The sequence below is a fragment of the Grampus griseus genome (assembly GCF_964374135.1).
Source record: "Grampus griseus genome assembly, chromosome: 11".
Taxonomy (NCBI): Eukaryota; Metazoa; Chordata; class Mammalia; order Artiodactyla; family Delphinidae; genus Grampus; species Grampus griseus.
In genome coordinates this window covers 65312302-65338675 of record NC_139005.1, presented here as the reverse complement: position 1 = coordinate 65338675, position 26374 = coordinate 65312302, and the positions used below count along the sequence as shown (strand labels likewise).

Below are 26374 nucleotides of genomic sequence, written 5' to 3'. Positions count from 1 at the left end.
CATTTTTTAATTAATTAATTTTATTTTTGGCTGTGTTGGGTCTTCGTTGCTGCACGTGGGCTTTCTCTAGTTGCAGTGAGCAGGGGCTACTCTTCGTTGTGGTGTATGGGTTTCTCATTGCAGTGACTTCTCGTTGCAGAGCATGGGCCCTACGCACGCGGGCTTCAGTAGTTGTGGCATGCGGGCTCAGTAGTTGTGGCTCGCGGGCTTAGTTGCTCCACGGCACGTGGGATCCTCCTGGACCAGGGCTCGAACCTGTGTCTCCTGCATTGGCAGCGGATTCGTAACCACTGTGCCACCAGGGAAGTCCCTCAATAATTATTTTTAAATATATGTTACAAGTGTGAATGAATGTGAATTGAAGTAGTACTCTTCTGACACATTAACACAAATAAGTAAAAGAGTCTCATGAGGTAACTGCTCAGCAAAAACAATGACGCGCTCAAAAGACTACTATTGCACACAAACAGAGAAGGCTTTAAGCATTTTTAAGAGAGCATCATATTGCTTTGTTCACACTGTGACATCCCATCTAAATTACAGGTACTTGGCCTTGGGCAGTATGAACTGACTGTTCCGGGAAACCCTCCAAATTGGGTAACTGCTTACTTGGGGCAGCATAATAACCTCATGTTAATTGAACCACTAGGATATTGTTTTTGTAAAAGTAGTTGGAAAGCACATCTCTCTATAGGACAATATTTTAACAGAGAAACATAACGCAAAGAGAAATCTGTTCTTTAGCCCTACTGATACTTTCCACATGAGTACACTCAGAACCTGGCCCCATCCCACTAGCTTTCGCCACAGATTGCCCTCATCTCAGCATGAAAGGACAGCCCAGGCATCTACACCTCTGCCAGATCATCTCGGATTAAAACTGAGTGAATTGCCAGTGAGAAATGCAGCCAACAGGAAAAAGAATAAAAAGAAAGGCTTTCAAGAAATCAATACCTGTTATCTGAACTGGATCCACTGTCAACAGAGAGAGAAGGCATGAATGAATGATCCTAAAGATCCCCAGGTTGTGAGTCATGCTTGGCAGCTAAATTCAAAGCAGAAGATGAGGACACTTGTTTTATTTTTATTCTAGAGGAAATGCAGGAAAAACAAAGAATTGAAGCAAAAGGAAATGGGATTCAGCTCAATTCAAATGAGGAAAAGATAAAATTACAATTAAAACTAAAGGTCAAATGTAAAAGTGAAGATAGACATGTTTAAATTTCAAAGCATAAATTTATTAAAATTTAAATATAATCCCCAATAAATATATGTTTAAAAGTACATTCGAAAGGAAAGTAAACTTCATCAGTCAGCCCTATTCAAGACAGCTACTTAGGACACTCTTTGGAGCAGTGGTTCTCAACCAGCCGACTCGGAAACAGGTCATGATGAGCTCATAAGGAACCAAACTCCAAATCAGAGCAGGTTCCTAGAAAACCAGACAGAGACCAGGATGCCCACGGGGACCCTAAGCAGGTAACCCTGAAACCTCAGAACCATCCAGGGAATCAGGAGGGGGCAGAAGAGGAGGTACACTCTCCAATGTGAACCGATATTTGTTGGAAGGGAGAGAAGATGCCTTTTAGCATTTAATCCTAATGATAGCCATGACAACGTGATGAAGAAGGAACAAAAAGGAAAGGGGGAGAGGGAGAAAGAAGAGAGAGCAGCCCCAGCACCATGCAGGGCAGGAGAAAGCCAATTTGTTGACAGTGTCATCTTGCTCTGGTTAAGGAGGAATGGGAAGAAAGGGGAGAAATAGGTAAGGATTGAAACTAATGTGCTCTAAACCTTAGGACTTTAGGACTGCATATTTTTTCTGTGTTCATATTACATCTTCATCTTAACTATCCATTTCTCTCTCTTTAAGGCTATAACTCAGGCAGAATGATACGCTGCAATGTTCTGATGAAACTGTCCTCTACAGCTGATGCTCCCAGAAGGCAGACACCACATTCATTAACTCATTCTGCACACTTAGCTCATGTCCACAGAGAGATGTCCTATACAAGCTCTTATTAAAGTGGAAGGATACAATCAATCATTTTAGAAGGTCTAAAAAGAACTTTTTCTTCCCATTGAGCCTTGTAAATTATTCTGAGATTGTTTCTACAAAGACTATGTAATTGAGGGAGATACACAGGGAGCATCAATTTTGTTTGTTTTATTGCTTAAATTAAACGATCTGAAGCAAATGTGACACAATGTTAAGAGTTTACAACGCACAATGTTAAGAGTTTACAACGCCCAATGTTCAGGGTCCACTAAATTATTACCTTTATTTATTCTCTAAATGTTTCATAAGGAAAAAGACTGTAGAGTCTTATTCACAATATTTCTTAATATTTTTGGAGAAATATTTTGACAATATACATCAGAAAGTGTATAATTTCTCTTTGACCCAGAAATCTTCTAAGAATTCATCAGCAAGAAGGAAGGAAAGAAAGAAACAGAGAGAAACAGATGGACAGTCAGACACAGGGACAGAGAAATCTTTGGAACGCTGCGTCCAGAAAAGCAAGTATTTCTGCAAGTAAAGAGAAACCACCCAAAAATCAACAGGAAGGGATTGTGAAATAAATAATCTTACATTCACCCAATATGTTTAAATATTCTGCATACACTAAAAATCATGAAATAGAAGAATAGAGGAATGGAAACATCACAACTTATTCCAAGTGGGAAAATGAGTTATCAAACAATAAGAACAGTATAATTCTATTTTTCTGTAAGAACAAAAATAGAGACCCAGAGAGTCAAACAGACTGACAAACAGACAGATATAATAGATTTTTAAAAGGCACAACACATACACATACAAAAATGTGTGTGTACAAAAACTGGTGGTGAATCTGAATAAGGTTTGCCATCTAACTAACTATCGTACAAATGTCAGTTTTGGTTTTGATAATGTACTATAGCCATGTAAGATGTTACCATTGGGGAAAGCTGAGTGATGGGTACAAATGCCCTCTTTCTACTATTTTTGCAACTTCTTATGAGTCTACAATAATTCCAAAATAAAAATTTAAAAAGAAAATAAAAGACTGAAGGGAAATATACCGACTATACCAAGATATATACTAAGAATTATTTACATATTGAACTATAATTGATATTCCACCTATTTTGGCTTTCCTGAGTTCATCTAATTAAAACTTAAAGTAATACTGCACCTTTGTGGGGGAAAAGCATAAACCTAAATTTCAATCAGAATTACTTTTGAATAACAAATGTCAATGAAAAGTAATTCAAAACTTAGATCTCAAACCTAGGCTTTATGATTATAAAACCGCTGCTCCTTTACTTAAGCCAGATTATATCCCCTCCAATTTCCCACCTTCACTCTCACCAAAACAACTTTACACATAGACAGAAACTAAATCCAACTTAACTAACCAGATACCACTGAGTGTAAGTTAAAACATTAAGAAAAGTAACCTACTGTACAGCACAGGGAACTCTACTCAGTGCTCTGTGGTGACCTAAATGGGAAGGAAATTCAAAAAAGAGGGGATATATGTATACGTATAGCTGATTCACTTTGCTGTACAGTAGAAATTAACACAACACTGTAAAGCAGCTATACTCCAATAAAAACTAATAAAAAAAGAAAAGTAGACACATTTTTTTGTCTTTTTTCCCTAGTTTTATCATCAAAAAATCTAAGAACAAGGTCACAAACTACATCTTTGCTCTATCCTGCCACTATCTACATATCATATCATAGATAAAACATTTTCCACTCACATTTCGATAATTTGAAACTTGGACACAGTGCAGCCTGCTCAATTATCCAAGAGTTCACTATCCAGCTGGTGCTAACCAAGCCCATTATGTCTCTTTATTCTCTTTTTTGTTACTTGTCTTTTCTTCACCTTCCTGTGTGTTAGCCCCTCTAGCAGAAAATGAGAGGCTGCACAAAGGGATAAAATTAAAATTGTTTGACTCTTTTATCTATTAAAGGATTCAGTGGTTACAAAATGACCACTGTTCATCAAAATGTGAGCCTGAGTGTTCTAGTTACTCACACCTCAACAGTCAAAGGTAATTCAGAGTAGATTGTCAAATAAAAGCAAATTTTATTACCCATATTTTCAGAAAATAATAACTAAATATCACTCATGATTACTCTCCTTTTATTAAACAGGAAAATGAAAGCTATCTCATTACAAGCAAAAACACTTTTTTTCTTTGATGTATGAAATCATACCTCAAAGTTATACTCTACCTGGACTCTCATTAAGCACCTGGAATAGTGCCTGGCATGTAGGAGGCATTCAAACATTTCATGAGTGAACAAGAGAAAGAATGAGAGAATAAATGAAGGAACAATTGAGTTAGGAATGGATAAGTTCTAGAACCAAAAAACTCCACTTTTAACAGGTCAACAAACGTGTGTGTGTGTGTGTGTGTGTGTGTGTCTGTGTGTGGGCATCTGACTTGCTTTTAAATCTGTTAACACCAGTAGTATGAGGATAAAACAGGACTAACTGGAGAGGAAATATGACACAATGAGAAGCTGATACACTCTAAAGTCTAACAGATTTGGTTTTTCATCCAAGATCTTCCACCTGCATTCTAAGTGAACACGAGCTAGTTACTTAACTTTCCCTAAATTCTTCTTTAAGAATGTATTCTCTTGAGAAGTTAAAAAAACTATGGTAAGGAGTATTACTGGTGCTATTCTTACTGTGATAATATATTTTGTATTGTGTAACACTTCAACACACACAAACACACTCACATATGTGCATGCACACACACTCATACAAGTACACATGTACAGAGTAAAATCATCTTTTAGGATTTAAGAGATTTTGATTTGAGTATTATCATTTCCATCAAATACAATATTTGAAATAACTAGATATTTAATAAGAAAATGAAAATCTTCCTAATTAAAAATTTTTTCTCATGGACATATATACACTAACAAACGTAAGGTAGATAGCTAGTGGGAAGCAGCCGCATGGCACAGGGATATCGGCTCGGTGCTTTGTGACCGCCTGGAGGGGTGGGATAGGGAGGGTGGGAGGGAGGGAGACACAAGAGGGAAGAGATATGGGAACATATGTATATGTATAACTGATTCACTTTGTTATAAAGCAGAAACTAACACACCATTGTAAAGCAATTATACCCCAATAAAGATGTTAAAATTTTTTTTTCTAATTTTAAAATTAATCCTTTTATAAATTAAACTAAGGAAAGGAAATTTCATTAAGTTGGATCTTAGGCTGTAAGATCTAAGGCTGTAACAACAAATTACATTTCAAACAGTTCTTGAAATATTCAGGTGAAATGAGATGTTTAGAGTAGATATATGTCGAAGATCTTGAGCAGTCAGAACTCAACATTTTAAAATAATAATAAAATCAGTTTTGCATTTTTCTAAAATTCAAGCTTTTATCAGATTGAGATCAGCTTTTATTCCCAACAATGTAAATATTAACATTTTTATCATTTGTGGCAATACCATAAATGTATCCTAGAGAAATAATACTTTTATGTTATCTCATAACTGTCACTTTTTTTCTTTCTTTCGTTTTGTTTTTTAAATGGAGGTATAATCCATATATAACATTATATTAATTTCAGTATATAACATAATGATTCGATATTTGAGTGCACGGTATACAAATTTTTTTTCTTTTCTTTTCTTATGATGAGGACTTTTAAAATTTACTCTCTTAGCAACTTTCAAGTATGCAATTCAGCGTTATTAACTGTAGTCACCACGCTGCCCATTACATTCCAGGACTTATTCATCTTGCAACTGGAGGTCTGTACCTTTTGACCACCTTCACTCATTTCACCTACCCCCAACCCCCTCCCCTTTGGCAACCACCAGTCTGTTCTCTGCATCTATGAGCTCAGTTTTTGTTTTGTTTTGTTTTTTGTTTTGGTTTTTAGAATCCACATATAAGTGAAATCATATAATATTTGTCTTTTATTACTTTTAACCAGTGGGCTTTCTTTGTTAAATAAAATTTAGTTTATCTGGTTAAGATATTTATTAAAAAATAAAAAAAAAAAGACTAAAAAATGATAATCTGGTAACATGATACTGATACAACTCTTAAATCTGAAATTCTTGGAACCTGATATGTGCCGAGACAACTTTCCCAGTCCATACTCACATGGGAACTTGGTCTGTACCATAAAAGTAAAGTATTTCCCTCCTTGCAGTATGTGTGTCTTTGGCTTGAGGACTCGATGAATATGTTGAAGAGAAGCAAAAGGAGCCAACTGCCTCATAGTAAAACTTAAACTCATGAAGACAAGAAAATTTCAGACCCTCTGATGCCTAGGTAGAAAGAAGATTCATGGATCATTTTGGGTCTTGGTGGGATGGATGATTCAGGTAATATCTACCTGTAATTTATATAAGAACCTAGATTTAAAAGATGGATTAAGAAGGTTAATTTCTATGTGGTGAAGTTTTAAAATCAGTTTGATGGATATGTACAAGGTTATGTGCATTCCACTGTAGAGATAACAACAAAGGTGACTGAGATCTGACCCCTGCCCTTCTATCACCTAGTTGTGATTTTTTTAATTACTGGTAAGAGAAAAGTATCAGTGGAGTATGAGCTTATATAGTGGGTGTATAGTGACTAAATGGAGATGGGAATTGAGCATTCTTTGCCAAACTAGCTTAAAGGGAAATAAGATTCAAGGTGATGGGCTTTTTAGGAAAGAACCATTTGTCAAGAAGACATGTGCAAGCTGACTCTGGGAAAACAGTGAAGATTTACATTCCACTAAAATGAGAGGAGAGTGGAAGACACATAGAAACCTAGGAGACAAATGGGAGAAAGGAAGTTGCATCTCTGATTAAATTTTTTAAAAAATTTTAACATTGTTTTCATTCCTTTGTACTTTCTAGGTACAGTCATATGACAGCCAGACAGAAGAAGTTAAAGAGTGTAGTCACAACTCATTACCAAAATTAGGTTTTTACCATGTGACCCAATGGGTGTGAAAAATTAAGTCTACCGCTATATTACAAGTCACTTAATCTCTCTGTCCTTTAGTTTACACAGTCATAAAAATGCATTATAAATAAACCTATCTCACAAGGCGTCAGAAGGATTAAAAAAATACATACAGTCTTAGCATAGCATCTGACCCAGAGCAAGTGCCCCATAATTAGTGACGGCTGTTGTATTGCCATGGGTGTTATTACTGTTGTTATTATTATCATTATTGAGAGGCATGCCTCAGTTTTAAAGAAAGGAATGAATAGCTCAGTCATGAGCTAGAGAATAATCACATGTGAGTTTCCTTCTCAATCTATTACAGACTCTCCAAATATTATTGTGTTTCACCCCCTAAACATTCAAAGGAAAATTTAACATTTTTAGATCATTTGTTCCCCAAAGTTTTGCAACACCTATGGTATAACACAGGTAAGTGAGACAGTCCACAACTCATGGTCCTTGTACTGGATTTCAAAAATAAGATATTCATATTAGAACCAAGAGAGACAGATGCAATATGATTCCTAAAAAACCTCATCTCTGCACTTAACATACGCCATTTATCAAGGCCTGTCCACCTGCACTAGGATCAAGATGAAAAGCAATGAAAGCAAAACAGCAAAGAATACTATACTTGAATGCATTAAAAAAGTAATCAAAATCAACAACTTCCATAATTACAAACATACAACAAGTCCTAGTATTTTCTTTTACTGAGAAGTTGGAGGAAAGGAAAATTTTCAAATATTCATAATTATATGAATTAATTAGGCTACTTATTACCATGTTCTCATAAAAATAACGTTAAAGCGTACTACAAGCAATGAGTAATGTGGTCATTATAGATTTTCCTTAAGCCAGAAAACCAACAGAGCATTTTTAAGAGAAGGGCTTAATATTGTTTTCTACTGTCCAGGAAACATTTCTAAAGTAGGTAACAATTAATATAAAGCCCCTCTCCCACCACTTTTGGGACTGTTGTACACATTTTAAATATTTTATATTAAAAAAACAGTTTATTTTTTCAAAGAACATCAATCTATTATTCCAGATATAATAGGGATATTTTCCAAATGTTTCTGACATGTAGATCCAGATTTTTTTTTTTTTTTTTTTTTTTTGCGTTACATGGGCCTCTCACTGTTGTGGCCTCTCCCACTGCGGAGCACAGGCTCCGGACATGCAGGCTCAGTGGCCATGGCTCACGGGCCCAGCCACTCTGCGGCATGTGGGATCTTCCCGGACCGGGGCACGAACCCATGTCCCCTGCATCAGCAGGCGGACTCTCAACCACTGCGCCACCAGGGAAGCCCGATCCAGATTTTTTAAATTACTTTTAGTGGTTTCAGTGGAGAAGGGGTAAGAAAAGAAAAAAAAAAACCTAAAATTAACTAAGACAATTATTATAGAAACAATATAATGTAGTATATATTTAGATAGAGTACAGACACTAAATTCAGACTGCCTGGGTTCAAATCCTAGATCTGCTATTTACTAGTTTTATATGTTTAGGCAAGTTTCTTAAACTCTCTGTATCTCCATTTCCATACCCACTAAACGAGAATAAAAGGTACCCTACGTCACAGGGTTGTTAGAAATATTAAATAAATTCAAACACTTAAATAAATTTAAGTACTTAGTATTGTACCTGGCTCATAGCATGGATACCATAAAGCTTAGCTGTTCTCACTATATGGTGGACACTCACTATTTATGTACATGAGCAAACTTACTCATTCTAACAGTCCTAGAAGTAATTATTATAGATTATATATATATTGTTGATTTCACAATCAATAAAGATAGGCTGGATTACACACAGTAACAACGGCAAACTCTCAACTTGAAAAAACATTTACTTCTCACTCATGCAACTTTACTCAGGCTTCAAGTGGACTCCTGGAAGCATTGTTATCTATGCATTTTTGCTCAGCAATCCAGGCTACAGGTGCTTCCACGATGGATCTGACAGACCAGAGGGGACTAAGGATTGAAGCACTGGCCACTAAATGTTTCACCAGGAAGTGACACGCCTCAGTCTGGTTGCATTAGCCAAAGCTAATCACATAACCACGCCTGGGTGGGGAAATCCAATCCTCCTGTGTGCTCAAAAGTAGAGAACAGACATTGCTGAACAATAATACCCATCACAGTCCCCATTTTATAATTATTTGGGACAATGTATTGTTCAAAGAGTGGGGCCTAAGTTTTAACCCAGATCAGTTTGTTTTTCTCCACTAATAATGATCCTCGGGGCTTCCCTGGTGGCGCAGTGGTTGAGAGTCCACCTGCCGATGCAGGGGATGCAGGTTCGTGCCCTGGTCCGGGAAGATCCCACATGCCACGGAGCGCCTGGGCCCGTGAGCCATGGCCGCTAAGCCTGAGCGTCCGGAGCCTGTGCTCCACAACGGAAGAGGCCACAACAGTGAGAGGTCCGCGTACCGCCAAAAAAAATAAAATAAAGTAATGATCCTCAATAGTTTTTTTCTCCTACCCACCAAGATAGCTTATCGCAGGGGTCCCTAAGCCCCAGGCCAAGGACCAGTAGCGGTCCACTGCCTGTTGGGAACCGGGCCACAGAGCAGGAGGTGAGCAGTGGGCTAGTGAGCTCAGCCTCATCTGCCGCTCCCCGCCGCTCCCCATTGCTTGCGTTACCGCCGGAACCATCCCCCCACAGCCCTCACCGTCTGTGGAAAAACTGTCTTCCACAAAACTGGTCCCTGGTGCCAGAAGGTTGGGGACCGCTGGCTTATCGTACAAATTCCCATTAGTAACAGTGACAAACGTCATTCGGCCTTGATTAAGCAGGGAGAGTTGGGAAGAAGGCAATGTCAGGGCATTTGTGGTTTAGAAAAGCGCTAAATTCTCAACTGAGAATTGATGAAACTCTACAAAAACTTTAAAAAAGTGTGGAGAGAAAGCAAAGTGAGATTAGTGCAAAAGTAGATTTTTCTAAGCTCCGTTGCATTTGCCTATGGTTATTTTAGCAAAGAGTCAATAATAATGATTTTACGTCCCTTCGACTACTAAATTTTTTTACCACTTTATTGTACTAATTTTTTTTTGGCACAAATATCTATATTGATTATGTCTACAGCAGATACTGAGTATTCTTTCTTTTCCCTTAATCTTCCCAAATTTCTTTTACTTAACTGATGTCTCTTGGGAGACATCTTAAAAATTATACTTGGGAAATGTTGTTATTCTAACATCAAAACCTAAGGAGAACATATTCCTATTGTCCAGACTTATCTCTTAAATCAAAGACCTACAGACTTCAGATGCGTTTCTTCCACTGAGAGCAACTTATATGTTAAATCAGTAAAATTCACTACTTACCTACAAGTTATAAATCAAACGCTATCCAAACAATGTATTTGAAAAACCTGTTTTCAGCTATTCTAAGATTTTCAATTGGACTATTTCATACTGGAAACTCTTAAACTTCAATTTTCCTAATAGTATAAGAATAATACTTCTCCTTTCTATGCACTGTCACTTACCTCATTTGGTCATAATATCAGCAAAAGTTTATATAATTCATACTTTTTACAAGTTCTCTAACCACATGGTTTAAATAATTTCTACATTCAGATGTGCTTCCTAAAACTGTAATTTAAAGAAGTTATTACACTCATATATATTATCACAAAGATTCATTAGCCTCCCACACATTTCTCTCACAAATGTCACACCACAATGGAAAGCAATGATCTCCCTCATGGAGTTGCTGCTTAAGCAGAAATTCTTTAAAAAAAAAAAAAAAGAAGAAGAAGAAAGAAAAGGAAAAGAAGCAGCAGGAGGAGAAGGAGAAACAAATAATTTCAACCACTGGATTTTTTTTTCTCAACTAACAGTATATAGCATGAAGAAAGGAAAAGTAAGCCACCTTCCAGGAGGTGATAAGAGTTTGGACTTTCTCCCACACTTGGTCACAGCTGATTGAATTTCCATTGTTCATTGATTGTGCCATTTGTCAGGCAATCCATCCTTGCTTATGTAATCATAGCATTCCAGTAGTTCACTCTGTTCTGTCCTGAACGTTCAGCAGCATGACAGAGAAAATTACACACAGAACAGCACCAAGCCGCTGACCTTTAGAATATAAAATAAGGCCGATCTTTTGAAATTGGTCTTTGTCGATGAGGTTATCTGAGGGACAGTATTTCTAACAGGCCATTTTTCATGCTGACCAGATACCTTCATAAAATATTTTTTATTTATAAAAAATGATAATTTAAATTTTAAATATACCTGTACTGTGTACAATATTATGAATAAATACATTTCATTTAGTGTTTGTCAAAAGGGGACACATTTTTCATCTCTAGATAAAACTCTCACCTTCAAACCAGAATTAAGTATAATTTTAATAATACCTGATAAATACGAAGGAAATTTTACAGGAAAGAAAGAGAGAGAGATTGAATTTCTGAAACAGCTTAACGTGGCTGACTAATTGTTTGCCAAAGAATCAAAATTCAGTAGAGGAATTAAATTACTTTCTGGTTATATAAAATCCGCATTATATTTTCCTTATTTGTTTTCTTTTGAAAGAATGTCAAACTCAGAAAAGTTGCAAGTACAAGATAAAGAACTTCCTTCCCTCTGAACCACTTATTGACATGATGTCTGAAACCCCAGAATAATTTAACAAATCAACAAATCTTAGATCTTTCACCTTTTTTAACTGTCTCCTTATCTTCTCTGTCAAACTTACAATCAAATGCTTAGATATCTAGCTCACTAGAATCTCTGCAATATACAACAAGAACATATAGATCTGCTGAGTAGCTTTTTACTCCATCTTTTAGACTTTTCCATTTTGTTCCTTCCATGAACTTGTGGTATCTAAAGAAAAAAAAAAGAAAGAAAGAAACCACACAAAGTTCAACTTGTAAAAACACGAAGTCCTGTTGATGGGGAACAGGTTTCAAAATAAGCAAAATTCCCTTGATTCCTATTTCACAGGTTTCTTCACTTCTGCCTTTAAACAAAGGATTCTCCTACAGGGGAAGGAGGGGAAAGTAAAGATAGTGAGGAAACTATTTTTCTGGTAACCCAGACACCTCCACATGCTATCATCTTGTCTCCCCTTCCTGTCACTGTCTAACATCTCCATGGACTCTTTTTCCCTACCATCAGTTCACCCTGTAATGCAGGATTCTGGCTTTGGCTTTCATCTCTCCATTGACATCGCATTATTAAAAGTCACTGAGGAGGGCTTCCCTGGTGGCGCAGTGGTTGAGAGTCTGCCTGCCAATGCAGGGGACGTGGGTTCGTGCCCCGGTCCGAGAGGATCCCACATGCCGCAGAGCAGCTGGGTCCGTGAGCCATGGCCGCTGAGCCTGCGCATCCGGGGCCCGCGTACCGCAAAAAAAAAAAAAAAAAAAAAGTCACTGAGGATCGCTGAGTCAAAACTGCTGTCTTTCAATCCTCAATAACCTCAAAACATCTCTGGAGCCCTTTACCGCTATTGATTTGCCCTATTTTTATCTCTTCTCTCCCTCTTACTCCATGGCACAAAAACATCCTGCTGTTCCTTCTCCTACTTCTTTGAACAAGTCTCATTCACTCTGATAGGTTTTTTTTTTTCCCCTTCCACTTGTCTTCCAAGTTCAGTTTTTAGTATTTTTTTTCTTTCTCTCTCTCCCTCTCCTCTTTCTCCCTCTCTCCCCACTTGGCATTCACCAAGCTTCAGCTCTCATCTCTTTACAAATTTCAGTCAAATCTATAATTCTACAAGTCCTCGCCAAGTTTTCAACTCATTATCTTTAATTTCACAATCAATTCCTCCACTTGGATATCTGAGTCAAATTGTCACATTCACCATAACTTCTTTACTTCCCTACACCTCACTGCCAGGAAGTCACTATGTCTAATTTAGCTTGGAACAGCAGTCACTCAGTTCCGGCCAAGTGTTGCAATGCAGGAATGCTGACTCACTGCTGACAGATATTCTGCTTTTTTTTTTAAGAGAAGCCCCCAAAAACTGAATCATTAAAGGAAATTTAGATTTTAGATGAAATCTTCCAATGTTTAAATACTGACAACTACTTTAAAAAGCAAACAAACAAAAAGCACCTGGGTCACACAAAACCTATCTGCAGGATTACAATCAGGTTGTGACTTACAGCCTAAGAAGTGAAGGCAAATGCCTTAGCTTCTATTCCAAGCCTTCCAAAACCATCCTGAAACTACCTTCTGAATTCGAGTACCAGTAACTCAAAATAACCACGAGAAGCCAACTGGTCTACTGTTCATTCTATCCTACAAGTGTATTTGGTTCTTTCTCACCGCTATCCCTCTGTCATGTTTGTTCTGCATACAGAAGTGTTTTTCTTTCTAAGTCCTACTTTAAGATTGAGTTTAAATGCTATCATTTCCCTGAAAACTTCCTGGACCATAGTAGCTTATATATTCCAAAGACATTAGTACCTAGGACTGTGTGTCAGGCACAGTCCTAGACGTTTTACATGCTCCCCACCACCACTATAATCCTAAGAAATTGATACTATCATCATTCTTATTTTATTCTTACTCAATAAGGATAATGAAGCCTGTCCAAAGCAAGCGGCGGACCTGGGGTTGAACACAAACATTTCTTGTTCCAGTGCAGAAAGAAGAGTAGTAAATTCAAGTTTTGATCATCTACTATGTGACATGTGTTTTGTGCCAGGAAATTTTCAAATGCTTAACGAGACTCACCAGACCATTTACAATATGGCTCTCTTCTTCTTCTATTATTTCTTGATAATTTCCCTGCCTCATTAGCCTTCTTTCAGTTTCTAGAATTTACTGAGCTACTTCACACCTCACAGACTTTGCATGTGCTGTTTTCTTTGTCTGCAATGTTCCTCTCTCCTTCTGATTCTAATCTCTACTCATTGTGATCTCAGTTTAACCATCATTTCTTCAAGACTCCTACCATGATCCTTCCAGAAAAGATTATTTTAAATCCCCCTATTATTTCATAGCATCTACTGCAACTCTAAATAAATAGGTTTGTAATAATTTAATGTATGTCTCCCCTACCGCTGTGTAGTGAGTTTCTCCACTATCTCTTTCATCATTTTCTCTGTACTATACACACAGTGAGTGAATGATTGGTGTCTTTATCACTTATGAGCCATTTTAAGACCTAGAGGGATTAAACAACCTTTATCTCATAGCTAGTAAGAAACTGAGATCTTGCATGTTAACCTAAACAATTTCCATCATAGAGATGTTAACCAAGCAGAAATCATTTTCTAATAATCTGCATTTAGTCAGAGACTTTTCCTTTTCAGTTTATAGTCATTGTTAATGCATATTAAATTCTAAACCAAACAGTATGTGAGAGTCTGATCATTGAATGTTGTTTAAATAAATAGAAAATGTTATTTAAAAAAAATAGAATTGCAACGCTTCCAAAGAAAGGGATAAGGGATGACGCAGACTGAAGAGTTAACCACAATGCACGCAAAAGTGAATTGCCTAATTTTTCAGAGTGGCAGCTGGATTTCATTTTCAGGAAAGGCAGCAGGATGTCTAATTCATCAGGAGAAAATAACCAAAACATCCATTCTGTTGTTCCAGGATTAGAGAAATTACTAGGAGTTCTAATTGCTTCACCTTATATTGCAGTTCTCTACTGAAGTCTCTATAATAGAGAATTTAGTCCGCCCAAAGCTAGGTGTCAACAATGTGAATTAACCAACAAACTGTGAGGAAAGGTGGTTCTTCACATGTTCCTAAAGCACCTACATGTAATTTGTCTTTCAAAGATCTCAGCGATTACAGTCCCAGAAATGTATTTTACAGGGCTATTGCCTACAATAGAAAGTCCCTAGTATATCACCCTTAAAGATTTCTCTTCCATGCTCACACTACTGCATTCGTAAACTACTATTGGGTAGTGTACGCCATTATGAAAGCTAATATGCATTACTATTTATGCATTGGGGCTTTTGGTAGGCCTGTAGATTCGGAGGGGCGTTTACTTTCATGAAAAATGAACAGACAAGCTTATAATGAGGAAAGAGAATCCCTCTTGCCTCTTGGAAGCCAAAGGGCATCAGAGATCTTGACTACACCTATGCCAGCTCCACCTAGAAGAGAACAATTAGCTGTAGCGACCCCTCCTCATTTTACTTAAGAACTTGGCAGTCAACATCTCCCTTCCCCCATCCCAGCTTCAAAAACAAGTAAGCAAAGCACCTTCACATCAAATTGTGCCTGCATCCACTTACCACCTCCCAAGACATACAGAATCAAAAATCATCAGGTCTATGTATCCTGTTATCTGACTATCACTTTTCAAACTCATATGTCTGTTCTGTCCTAGAATCTATGGACATAAATTAAAAAAAAAAAAGAAAGACATTTGTCCTGCCCTTGAGTTTACCTTTGCAGAAAAGTGTTAACCAATGAGAAATATCTGCAAATAGGATTCAGATTGAAACCACATATTGAATGAAGTTTCAGATTAGATGTATGGTCTGCTGTGTCTACTTGCCTCCCCAACTCTGCTCTGCCAACCAAACTCCTTAGTAAGACAGAATCACACTGCTAAAATAAATGCAGACCCAAAGACTTATCTGTTATTCACTTTGATCTGTTGGGCTGCTATAAAACAGGTACAGCCACGTGATTCCAAGAGTACAAAGACAGAATTCAGATACAATATTGTCAAATATCAGTGATCTACAATGTACTGAATGTTTGAAAATACCTACAAGGACCCTTTGACAAAAATCCTCATTAAAAAAGGAACATTTGGGGGTTTCCCTGGTGGCTCAGTGGTTGAGAGTCCGCCTGCCGATGCACGGGACACGGGTTCGTGCCGCGGTCCGGGAGGATCCCACATGCCGCGGAGCGGCTGGGCCCGTAAGCCATGGCCGCTGAGCCTGCGCGTCTGGAGCCTCTGCTCCACAGCAGGAGAGGCCACAACGGTGAGAGGCCCGCGTACCGCAAAAAAAAAAAGGAACATTTTAGGCATACACATTTTTTAAATTAATTTATTTGTTTTTATTTTGGGCTGTGTTGGGTCTTTGTCACTGCATGCGGGCTTTCTCTAGTTGCAGCAAGAGGGGGGCCACTCCGTGCTGCTGTGCGTGGGCTTCTCACTGCTGTGGCCTCTCCCATCGTGGAGCACAGGCTCCAGGCGCACAGACCCCAGCAGTTGTGGCACGCAGCCTCAGTAGCTGTGGCTCACGGGCTCTCTACAGCACAGGCTCAGTAGTTGTGGCACACGGGGCCCAGTTGCTCCGTGGCATGTGGTATCCCCCCAGACCAGGGCCCAAACCCACGTCCCCCTCATTGGCAGGCAGACTCCCAACCACTGCACCACCAGGGAAGCCTGCATACAATTTTTTTAAAATTTAGGCAAGCAACCAGAAATTAAAAAGAGAAAGAAACATCAGAGAGAAAATCTCCAGATCTTAAATGTCTATCTAATGGACACTTTGATTTCCACATTCTCTGCACTCCCTTGAGCCCTCACCAACTTCAACTAATCCTCTAGAAACCTGTCCTTTCCTTTCCATTGCCACCATTGGCAATGGTCTGACCATTGCCTTAGGTCTGGCCCTCATTGGTTTTTACTTGGAATATCCCAGTGACTTCTTAATTGGGTTCTCTGCACACAGTTTTATGCGAAGGATGCTCACGTAAATAATCTCAGTTCCATACTTTATGACATATATACGGACACAGAACTTTTTGAGAACACATTCTTAGGCGAGACAATAATTCTGTGTTTTGATCTGAGAAACACTAGGATTTCCTGTTCTTAAATAATTGTGGTATGAAAGTACAAAGACAACTATTCTTCCTCTAACATTTACAGGGTCTATTTCATTAAGACTTGGTCTTAACCCTTTAATAAATTAATCTTCTTACTAGTTCTACATTTATATACGAGAAAACTGAAGCACAGAGACATTAAGCAACTTGCCTATGAACACACAGCCAGTAACTGTAAGGGCCAGAACTCAAACTCAAAATTCCAGCACCAGATACCATGCTGTTGACCATCATGACTCCTACCCCTACCGCTTTGCCGCATGCATACCGAGTGATTGGGCCACTGTCCAGCACATAAGAGAGGATCTGAAAAATCCTCTGAAACACTACTAAAAAAAATGACTGGTTGGGGAAATATGCTCAGATTCTAAAGATAAAACCACCTTAACAGCTCCAAATAATCGACAGAGGACAGAGCATGGTGGTGACAGAGAACAGTCTCTGGTCAAGATGTCTTTCTCCATTTCAGGTTCCTACTTTCAACAAGAAGGCATTTGTCACCATCATCAAAAAATCTACAAACAATAAATGCTGGAGAGGGTGTGGAGAAAAGGGAACCCTTTTGCGCTGTTGGTGGGAACGTAAATTGATACAGCCACTATGGAGAACAGTATGGAGGTTCCTTAAAAAACTAAAAACAGAACTACCAGGTGACCCAGCAATCCCACTACTGGGCATATACCCTGAGAAAACCATAATTCAAAAAGAGTCATGTACCACAATGTTCATTGCAGCTCTATTTACAATAGCCTGGACATGGAAGCAACATAAGTGTCCACTGACAGATAAATGGATAAAGAAGATGTGGCACATATATACAATGGAATATTACTCAGCCATAAAAAGAAATGAAATTGAGTTATTTGTAGTGAGGTGCATGGACCTAGAGTCTGTCATACAGAATGAAGTAAGTCAGAAAGAGAAAAACAAATACCGTATGCTAACACATATATATGGAATCTAAAAAAAACAAACAAAAAAACTAAATGGTTCTGAAGAACCTAGGGGCAGGACAGGAATAAAGACGCAGACCTACTAGAGAATGGACTTGAGGACATGGGGAGGGGGAAGGGTAAGCTGGGACGAAGTGAGAGAGTGGCATGGACTTACCTATACCACCAAATGTAAAATAGATAGCTAGTGGGAAGCAGCCACATAGCACAGGGAGATCAACTGGGAGCTTTGTGACCACCTAGAAGGGTGGGATAGGGAGGATGGGAGGGAGACACAAGAGGGAGGAGATATGGGGATATATGTATAGCTGATTCACTTTGTTATAAAGCAGAAACTTAACACACCACTGTAAAGCAATTATACTCCAATAAAGATGTTAAAAAAAAAAAAAGAAGGCATTTGTCAAATGCAAACCTGACCATGTCATTCCCCCATCTCACTGCTGGGAACTTGGAAATGGTAGTGGGAAACCCCACTGCAGTGTTTTGCAAACTTTTACAGGAAACATCTGTCCCTAATGGCTTGCTGATGAAAGCAACCACACTGTTAAGGCCCATGGCCCAAAGAACAGCCACAACTCTTGAGTTCTGACTGTGTGACTCACCCTTAATACTCGGGCAAGTTTGAGATTTATTCTACAAATGTATCTGTTTGTTACAATATAAAAACAATGTTTATAACTACTTATAACTGCAACTCTAGGAGGAAAACGAAAAACAAAAAACTTCATTCCTACCATGATTTCTAGCACCACCTACCTGTATGCAAATTCTTTCTGGGTACCCGGTACTGCAGCTTCATATACAGGACAGGGCTGTGGACCTAATCCGAGCTACTTGGCATGATACCTAAATCCCTTCCCAAACCAACCCCTGACTCACCAGCCCCCTTTCCCACCTCTCCAGCCAACACAATTAGTTGCAACTATATCAACAGTCAAATTTCAACCTGTGTTCCACCTCGTGGACTTTAATAATTAGGACCTTGTGGACTTTGAGAAGACATATCCACCCTTCCAAACCCTACTTAGGTGTAATCTTATTGAAGTCGTTCTTCCTCCGAGTGTGTGGATACTTAGTAACACTCCCCTAGTTTATCCCTCTTCTTGCACTTGTTTCCCCGTGGCTGCTTCCCATACTAGACTGTGCTGTCCCTGGGGGCTGGCTCTTGCTCAACTAAGCAGAGCCCTGCCATACAGGTAAATTTCTGGTCTATAGGAAGCGGGGCTCACAATAGGTAACCTAATCCTTCAGGACAAGGCAAAAGAGCTGACTACGAAATTGAAATTAAACACAAATTAAAAGGTCTGAGCATATCTCCAGTCGCATTGTCTTTCCCAAAAGAACTCCAGGTTCCGGTGCAGGGGACGCCAAGCCTTGGCACCCAAGAGAGAGGGGGGTGGGCGAAGGCGTCACTTACCAACTGGTGGAAGGCGAATGTCTGTTCTCCAGCGTTTTGGTCCAGGGCTTGTACCAGCTGATCTGCTCCGCGGCTTTGCCCCAGAACCTCTCGGGGTCGGCCACCGAGGCCGCGAAGTGGGTCTTGTACTCGCAGCCGCCCGAGGACAGCGCCCGGCAGCCCCGGCCCCCGAGAGCGCCCCGTTGGCCGGGGGCCACGTACGCCCTGCGGGCCGGGCCGGCTCCCCGGGCGGGAGAGGACGCGGGCAGGGACCCCCCGAGTCCCCCGGCGCCGGTGACTTTGCGACACTGCAGCCAAGATGGCTTCATCGCTGCCGTTGGCGCCCCCCTGCAGGCTGCGCTGCCCGCGGTCCCGAGCCCACTCCTCGGGCGACCCCTGGGGCGCTCGCGACTTCCTGGAGCCCGAGGGGAGCAGGCAGGAGGCGGGGGCAAATTCCGAGGTGTGCCCAGAGCCCGGGAGTTTGGAAGTCACACTGGAGTCGCCGGGAAAAACCGACCTGGAGCGGCGGGGGAAGCCACAGGCTGCAGCGGGGGCGCGGAGGGGGGCGCACAGCGTCCCCGCGCCGGGCGAGAGCGGCGCCGCGCGAAACCCGACGCCTCTGCGCGTCTCCAGCTCCGCGACTTCGCCTGGAAAACCGCCCTCAGGCTGCAGAGCGGCCTCCCTTCTCCGACGCACAGGTACCCCTAAGGTGAGGCCGACGGACCCAATTCATTGTTTTCCAGCAAACAAGCAGTGCGCAGCTTCTCGGGGTTGGTCTCTGGAGAGCCAGCCGGTGGAGCGGCCGCGCCTCGGCCCGCAGCGGGAATCCGCCAAGCTGGGCTCTGCGGCCCAGCCCCTGAAGCGTCGAGTTTTGTTTCTTTCTCTTTAAAACAAGCTCCAACCTCGGCTATTTAGAAAACAAGCGGCTCCTGGGTAAGGGCTGCTCCAGGATTTCCCGACAGCTGTGAGAGGAGGAGAAGTGGAGGGAGGTTGCCCAACCGAGTTGGGAAGTGCTTTGGGGGTGACTGCCGCTGGTGAAGGTTACGCCGTTGGAATGGGGATTCACTTGCCAACTGGACTCCCCGCAGGATCTAGGCAGAAAGCAGGGTGACTTGTTGATTTTCCTCCCTGCCCATTTGCCTCTTTGGAGTTTCTTTGCCCTTTTTTTTGGATGAGACCCCACGCTCCCCCCACCCAAAAAAAAATTTAAGCCCAAACGAAGAGCAAAGTCAAGATGAATCTAAAGAGAAAAAGAGGAAGCTGAGGAAAATTAAAAGAGAAAGGCGGTATAGATTACCGTCTGGGTTTAACATTCTTCAGATTCCTTCACTGTTTTTTCTACCTGTTAGTGAATCACAGATGCGGTCGCGTTTGCCTTTGTTACGCCAAACATATGCTGTTTGGTGTGACGGTGTTTGCAGTTTTAAATGTAAAGATGTGTATTCCCAAATCTGAAGTGGGAAATAATGAATGCCCCGACCCTAGGAAGATTGTAAACAGATTTTTTTTTTCTGCAGGAAAAGAATAATGTGAAGATAAAGGTTAAACAGAACAGAGATAAATCTAATGCAAAACAAAGAACATTTCTTTAAATAATCACCTCAGCTATTCCCTTTCAACTAAGAAGGCGCTAGACTTTTCCCTAACACCTGCAGCCTACCTCTCTACCAAAGGCCTCACAGCAAATGATTTCCAATAGCAAAAGGCACTTGTCACTATTTGAATGCAGAGAGAGTTAGGAAGCCCGATAACCTCCTGTCCTCCTTCTTTCCTCTGCCCAGCCGTCTAATGCTGCTGTCTGGTCTACAAGATCCTCTGACTCCAAATCATCCCCTATTGTATTACAGTGATGTCCATCCATCTTAGTCGTTTGCTTAACAGATATGTGAGCCCCTGCATTGTGTAAGTTGTGACTTGTTGCGGGGGTGGGGGATATGAAGGAAGCAGGCAGATCTCTACTGGCTCTTACTGTGTATCCACATTGTGCTGGCACTTTCAAATATGTTAGCTCCTGTATTTCCCAAGTACTAAGAAACGGGAAGTATAATCCCAGTGTTTACCACCTTGAGGCTGTGTGACGGATATCCTGGCACACCAGTAATTCAAGGTGCACAGGCTCCTTAGGTTAGTCCTGCCACCCACCCCAGCATACTATACAAAGACCATTTTCTCTCTGTGCCCCGACTTGAAAAAGGTGGAGAATCTGACTCCAAAGTCCATAATTTTCATACCAGGATGATTATTAAAAAGAAGAAAGATTTTAGACTTCCAATAAAATATGACAAGGTGAATACCCACATCCATTCCTCTTCTTCTAGAAACCTCACTGAAAAAGAAAGTACGGTGGTGGTGGCGGTGGTGGTGATGGTAAACACCCAGAAGAACAAAGAGAACAGGAGAGGACAAGAAAACAAGTGAGAGAATGGAAAGAAAATGAATTCATGGTATGTGATTGGCGTGGGGGCAGGGGGAAGTGAAGGGAGAAAATGGATTTCCTCATCACACACCTGAAATGCCTCAGGATTTGAAGGCCCTGGGTTCCTCTGGAGGTTCAGAATGAAGGTTAAGGGCTTACAAAGCAAAGGCCTAATTAAAAGATTGTGTGAGATGAAATTAAACCCCCCCCACACACACTGCTGGGTGGAACCATTTTCTCTGGACCCTGCAGTACATTGTCATGTTTTAAGTAATTTTACGAAACAGATTGTGAATGTAAGTTCCATTTCAAGCCAAGGGAAGAGCATACAGTACAGCACAGGAGGAGTGTAGTGGAGAGGCAGAACAGGAGTGGGCAGTAAGACTAGAAACGTGAGCCAGATGCAGAGCTGCAAAATAGCGTCAAATGCAGGCCAGGACCTGAGTTTGAGACCATTCACCTTTGACACTAAAAACCTGTTGACTATCGCCAAGCATGTGAAAAGCTTAAAATCATTAGCCGTTGAGACCCGGTTTGAATCCTAGTACTGCCTGTAATTAGGTGGGAAAACTAGGAAAATGAGCTAATTTCCCTACACTGTAATTTCAGTATCTGTATTTTGAGGCTGATGATCCTTACCTCACAGGATTGTTGCAAGGTTTAAATATGTGTAAATTGCTTAGCACCAAGGCAGTAGCAAATGAAGGTAATTTAAAGCCTGTGAACAAACAGCCACTCCAAAAAATCAACCCCCAAACCTCCAGCTTCATTAACACCCTTGAAATTTTACAGTTAGAAATTTTTGCAAGAAATTATTTTGATTGAAACATGCATGTACATTCCATACTGCTTCAAAAAATAAAATAAGATTTTTGACTAATTTGGAGACAAGATTGTTGCAATCTTTTCAGTGTTCAAGCCCTCTAAAATTCCACCTTTTTATAAGTACAATATTTATTTCATTGTATGGCAATAAACGGTATATTTAATATGCTATTCAAGATGACATTTTAAAGAAATCTTAAACAAAGATTAATTGATCAGATTATCCGAGAGAAACTTTCTAGTAAATGGGAAAAGCATAATAATGAAGGAAAGAGTGAAGAGAATCAAAAAGTGTGAAAGACTGCTCAAGAAGGAAAGAGCGGAAGGGAGGAAATTGGAATTGAAATACTTAATGCCTAAGAAAACGTTGCTGAAAATTAGAAGAGCAGAGTGGAATTAGCATTAAAAGAGAAAAAAGCTACAGGAATCCTACAACTTAATTTTTCTTAGGATTACAATTTCTGCCTAGGATCAGTCATTCTTAGTACAGACTAACTTTTTTCGCAGAGAGTAAAAGGGATTAAAGAGTACACAATTGAAATGTAAGTGTAGACTACCCTGGTCATGTATTCTGCTGACCACACAATTCAACTTTTTGCATAAATTTGTTAAGAGTTAAATGTCTAACTTTGGGTAAGTATTAGAACTACTAAGATTTTCACTTATGACAAAAGCAAAAATGTTATATATTGAATTTCCTGGATCTGAAAACTTGGCAAGTACACATGGAATCATTTGCAAAAATTACTTTATCTCTGCAGCAGGTACATGCTGAGCTGAAATTTGAGCCTGCAGAAACGCTGCAAATTTATTCTGATTTAGCAGAGAATTTCTGGAAAATATGCTGACTTTCATGGCTTAGTAAATATTTTTAAAACTTCTAAAGTGAAATGACTCATAGTAATGTAATTATAGACTCCTATTTTGAAACTTTCTTCTTTTTGCCCACATAGTAATTACAATAAAGGCAAGGAGAAAAAGGCGGATGAAAGAATTGTTTTAAAACAAATAACATTCCAGTGGATGGGAAGAACTCTACAACTTCAATTCATTCTAGCAACCAAATATAAGGTATGCGATTCATCCACCAGCCTTATTTTTATTTCTTAAAAAGATCCTAAAATTTAGTGTTAATTAGTAAAAGGTAATAAAAATGTAGCTGTCTTTATCTGAGAAAAACTGGAAAAGGAACGACCTAGGCAAATATTTCCAATCATATTTTTCAAGTTCTTAGGGTTTTTATTTTTTTCATTTTTTTGTTTGTTTTTGTTTTTATCTGTATAGCAATTTCCAGTTGAGGGGGGGAAATCTCATCAATGCAGTTGTGATGGAAAATCCAGTAAAAATGGCTAATATTTTAATCAGATCACCGAAATCCTTGAGAGGTCATTTTAATTCTTCTTCACAGATTATTCCTAAGAAAGTATTCTGTTTCTGTTTTATATTCTTAAACCAAAGCCACTGCTTGTTACTCAATTTTTTGTAATAATACTTTAAATATATAAGAAATGATCTCATTTTCAGGGAACAAATGATGAAAAGGAAAAATATCCTTTATAATAAAATAGTTCATAAAGTGTAGTTGATTACCTAACATTACTTTGGGTTACCAATGTGTGTGTGTGTGTGTGTGTGTGTGTGTGTGTGTTAAGAAGATATAAAATTAAACTAGAAAATGAAAAACAAGTCCAGTTAACCAAAACAAGAGCTACTCTTATGTAACAAGGAAGTGGGTAATCATTTGGGGGTTTTAAAGACAACACGAGTCTTTCAAATGAAGCTATTTTAAAATTGAAGAAAATATGGAGGCAAAGAAATTGCTTACTTTAAGTAGATAGTGAAAAAAGATATCTCATTTACATGCATAAGAAAATTATAAAGTATTTGGACACTTTTTCCAACCATCATTCTGAATGATGAGACTTCAGATGACTCTTGTGATACTTTTCTGTTTTACCTGTTAATACAAATCCCTACCTGTTTTTAGAATTGAACACCTGAATATTTAGAGTTCTAGAGTGTGTTCAGAATTCCCAGTGGAGATATTTTGTGTATAAAAAGGATTTCAATGGACTTCTCTTTGTTATTTGCTTACACTTGCTTTTTTTTTTTTTTTTGCTTAATCCAGATACTCTTATAACTTGGTATGAATATAAAGTTTGCCTCTTTATATCTATATACTTATAACTGTATATGGATATAGAGTTTCTCTATAACATTATATTGCTTCTTCCCACTGAAACTTTTATTAGCCTAGTATAAACCAACTTATCAGTTTTGAAAGAGTAAGAAAACTGTTATTTTTTTTTGTTTTTTATCATTTTTTTAGTAACATTGTTTCATACCTACGAACTTCAAGTAATGTTTCTTGGAATCTCCCCCTTTCATCTCTGCTGTGACAACCCCAGGAGACAGTACAAAGATTTAGGTTTTTTGATAGACGATTGCACCTGCAAAACTAACTAAAAATGTATGTGTGTGTGAAATGACTAATTTCTGCTTTCTTCTCCTTTGACATTTCTAAAGTCCATTCCTTCATCACTCCTTCAGTGAGCTAATCTAGTACCCTGCTAGCCCAACTCCCTTTCTGCAGGTTCAACTATCTCCTATCACTCAATTAATTCATAGGGCTTTACTGAGTGCCTCTCCCTCCCCATGCTCAGCAGGATTCTCGGAACACAAAGAATTGTTTATAAATGACTAAGAGGTACTAATAAATCCATCTCTGTTCCTAAGTAGCTCACAGTCTAGTCAGGAAGAAAACACGTCAGCAAGTGCCATATGGTTTGTTAGGCCCTTTAGAGGCAGATGAAAAAGCAATAGTGGAGGACCCAAAAATGGAATGGAAGACCCTAGGATTAAAGTAATCACTCTAAAACATAAATCAGTTGTATCACCATCTTGCCTAAAATCTGTCAGTGGCTTCCCACCTGCCTATGGTGAGAAGTCCAAAGCCCAAAGTCTTTGGCATAGACCTGCCGGTTTCACTTGGGATCTATTCTGCTCCCCTAGAGGGCATTTGGAAATGAGTAGTGTACTATTATCTATTGCTGTCTAATAAATTATTCCCTAACTGAGCAGCTTAAAACAACAGATATTTATTATCTCATATGAGCTTCTCTGGATCTGGAATCAGAATGAGTTAGTTAGCTAAGTGGTTCTGGCTCTAATCAAGTGGTAGCCAGGTGGTCTGTTGGTCAGAACTATGATCATGCCAATGGGCAGGGGTATCGAGTTCATGCTCACTTACGTGGCTGTTGGCAGGAAGCTTCAGTTCAAGGGACTGTTCAGAGGACATGGCAGCTGGCTTTCCCCTGAGCAAGATGAGTGATTGAGTGATGGATTGATTAAGTGATGTGATATGTGTGTGTGTGTGTGTGTGTGTGTGTGTGTGTGTGTGTGTGTGAGAGAGAGAGAGAGAGAGAGAGAGAGAGACCAAGACAGACTCCACAATCTTTTATGACCCAATCTCATCTCAGAAGGGCAATTTATCACTTCTCCTTTATGCTATTGGTCACACAGACAAACTTCGGTACAATGTGGGAGGAGACTATACAAGGGTGTGAATAGGAAGAGTCTGGATGATTGGGGACCATCTTGGAGGCTGGCTGCCAAAAGTAAGAATACTTTTGCTTTGTCGTAGTGACTGGAGTTTACTTATTAACATGGGCAAAGACCAAGGATACTAAAATCTTGTACAGGAAAGAATTATAGCCCCTTACCAAACTGCCAAGAGTGGTGCCAAATAGTTCTTTTACACTTTGTATATACTGCCTTTTCCTACATGCACACACCTGGCTCTATTCATACCTGGCTTCTCACAGTTCCCTATAAAATCCTAGTCCTTCACCTTCCAGAAATCTTCCTTCTGACTGCAGTGCCTTCTTCACCTTGGCAACGCTTCCAACTCTCTCTTTAGGATTTAGTACAAATCTCTTCATCTCCTGGATGCATTCCCTGATCACATTAAGCAGATGAGCCCTTGCTTTTCTCTGCCCTATTCATA

The 26374-nt window shown here is 39.6% G+C and overlaps 1 protein-coding gene and 1 long non-coding RNA gene across 5 annotated transcripts in view; one reads left to right on the top strand and one right to left on the bottom strand.

The window, feature by feature from the left end:
- Positions 1 to 19619, bottom strand: part of ACSS3 (acyl-CoA synthetase short chain family member 3) — a 144006-nt gene extending 124387 nt beyond the window's left edge. For all 4 annotated transcript variants that reach the window (XR_014297403.1, XM_082665176.1, XM_082665175.1 and 1 more), the window contains exon 1: positions 19149 to 19619. Coding sequence is in view for 3 of the 4 variants with exons in the window: in XM_082665176.1 (XP_082521302.1) it covers positions 19149 to 19456 (308 nt within the window). In the remaining variant the exon portion in view is untranslated. The remainder of the gene's footprint in view (positions 1 to 19148) is intronic.
- A 7-nt stretch (positions 19620 to 19626) lies between these two features.
- Positions 19627 to 25996, top strand: LOC309829323. The gene is made up of 4 exons (XR_014297404.1): positions 19627 to 19836; positions 21446 to 21571; positions 23322 to 23439; positions 25891 to 25996. It is a non-coding gene; the product is annotated as an uncharacterized lncRNA (long non-coding RNA).
- Positions 25997 to 26374: the final 378 nt, after the last annotated feature.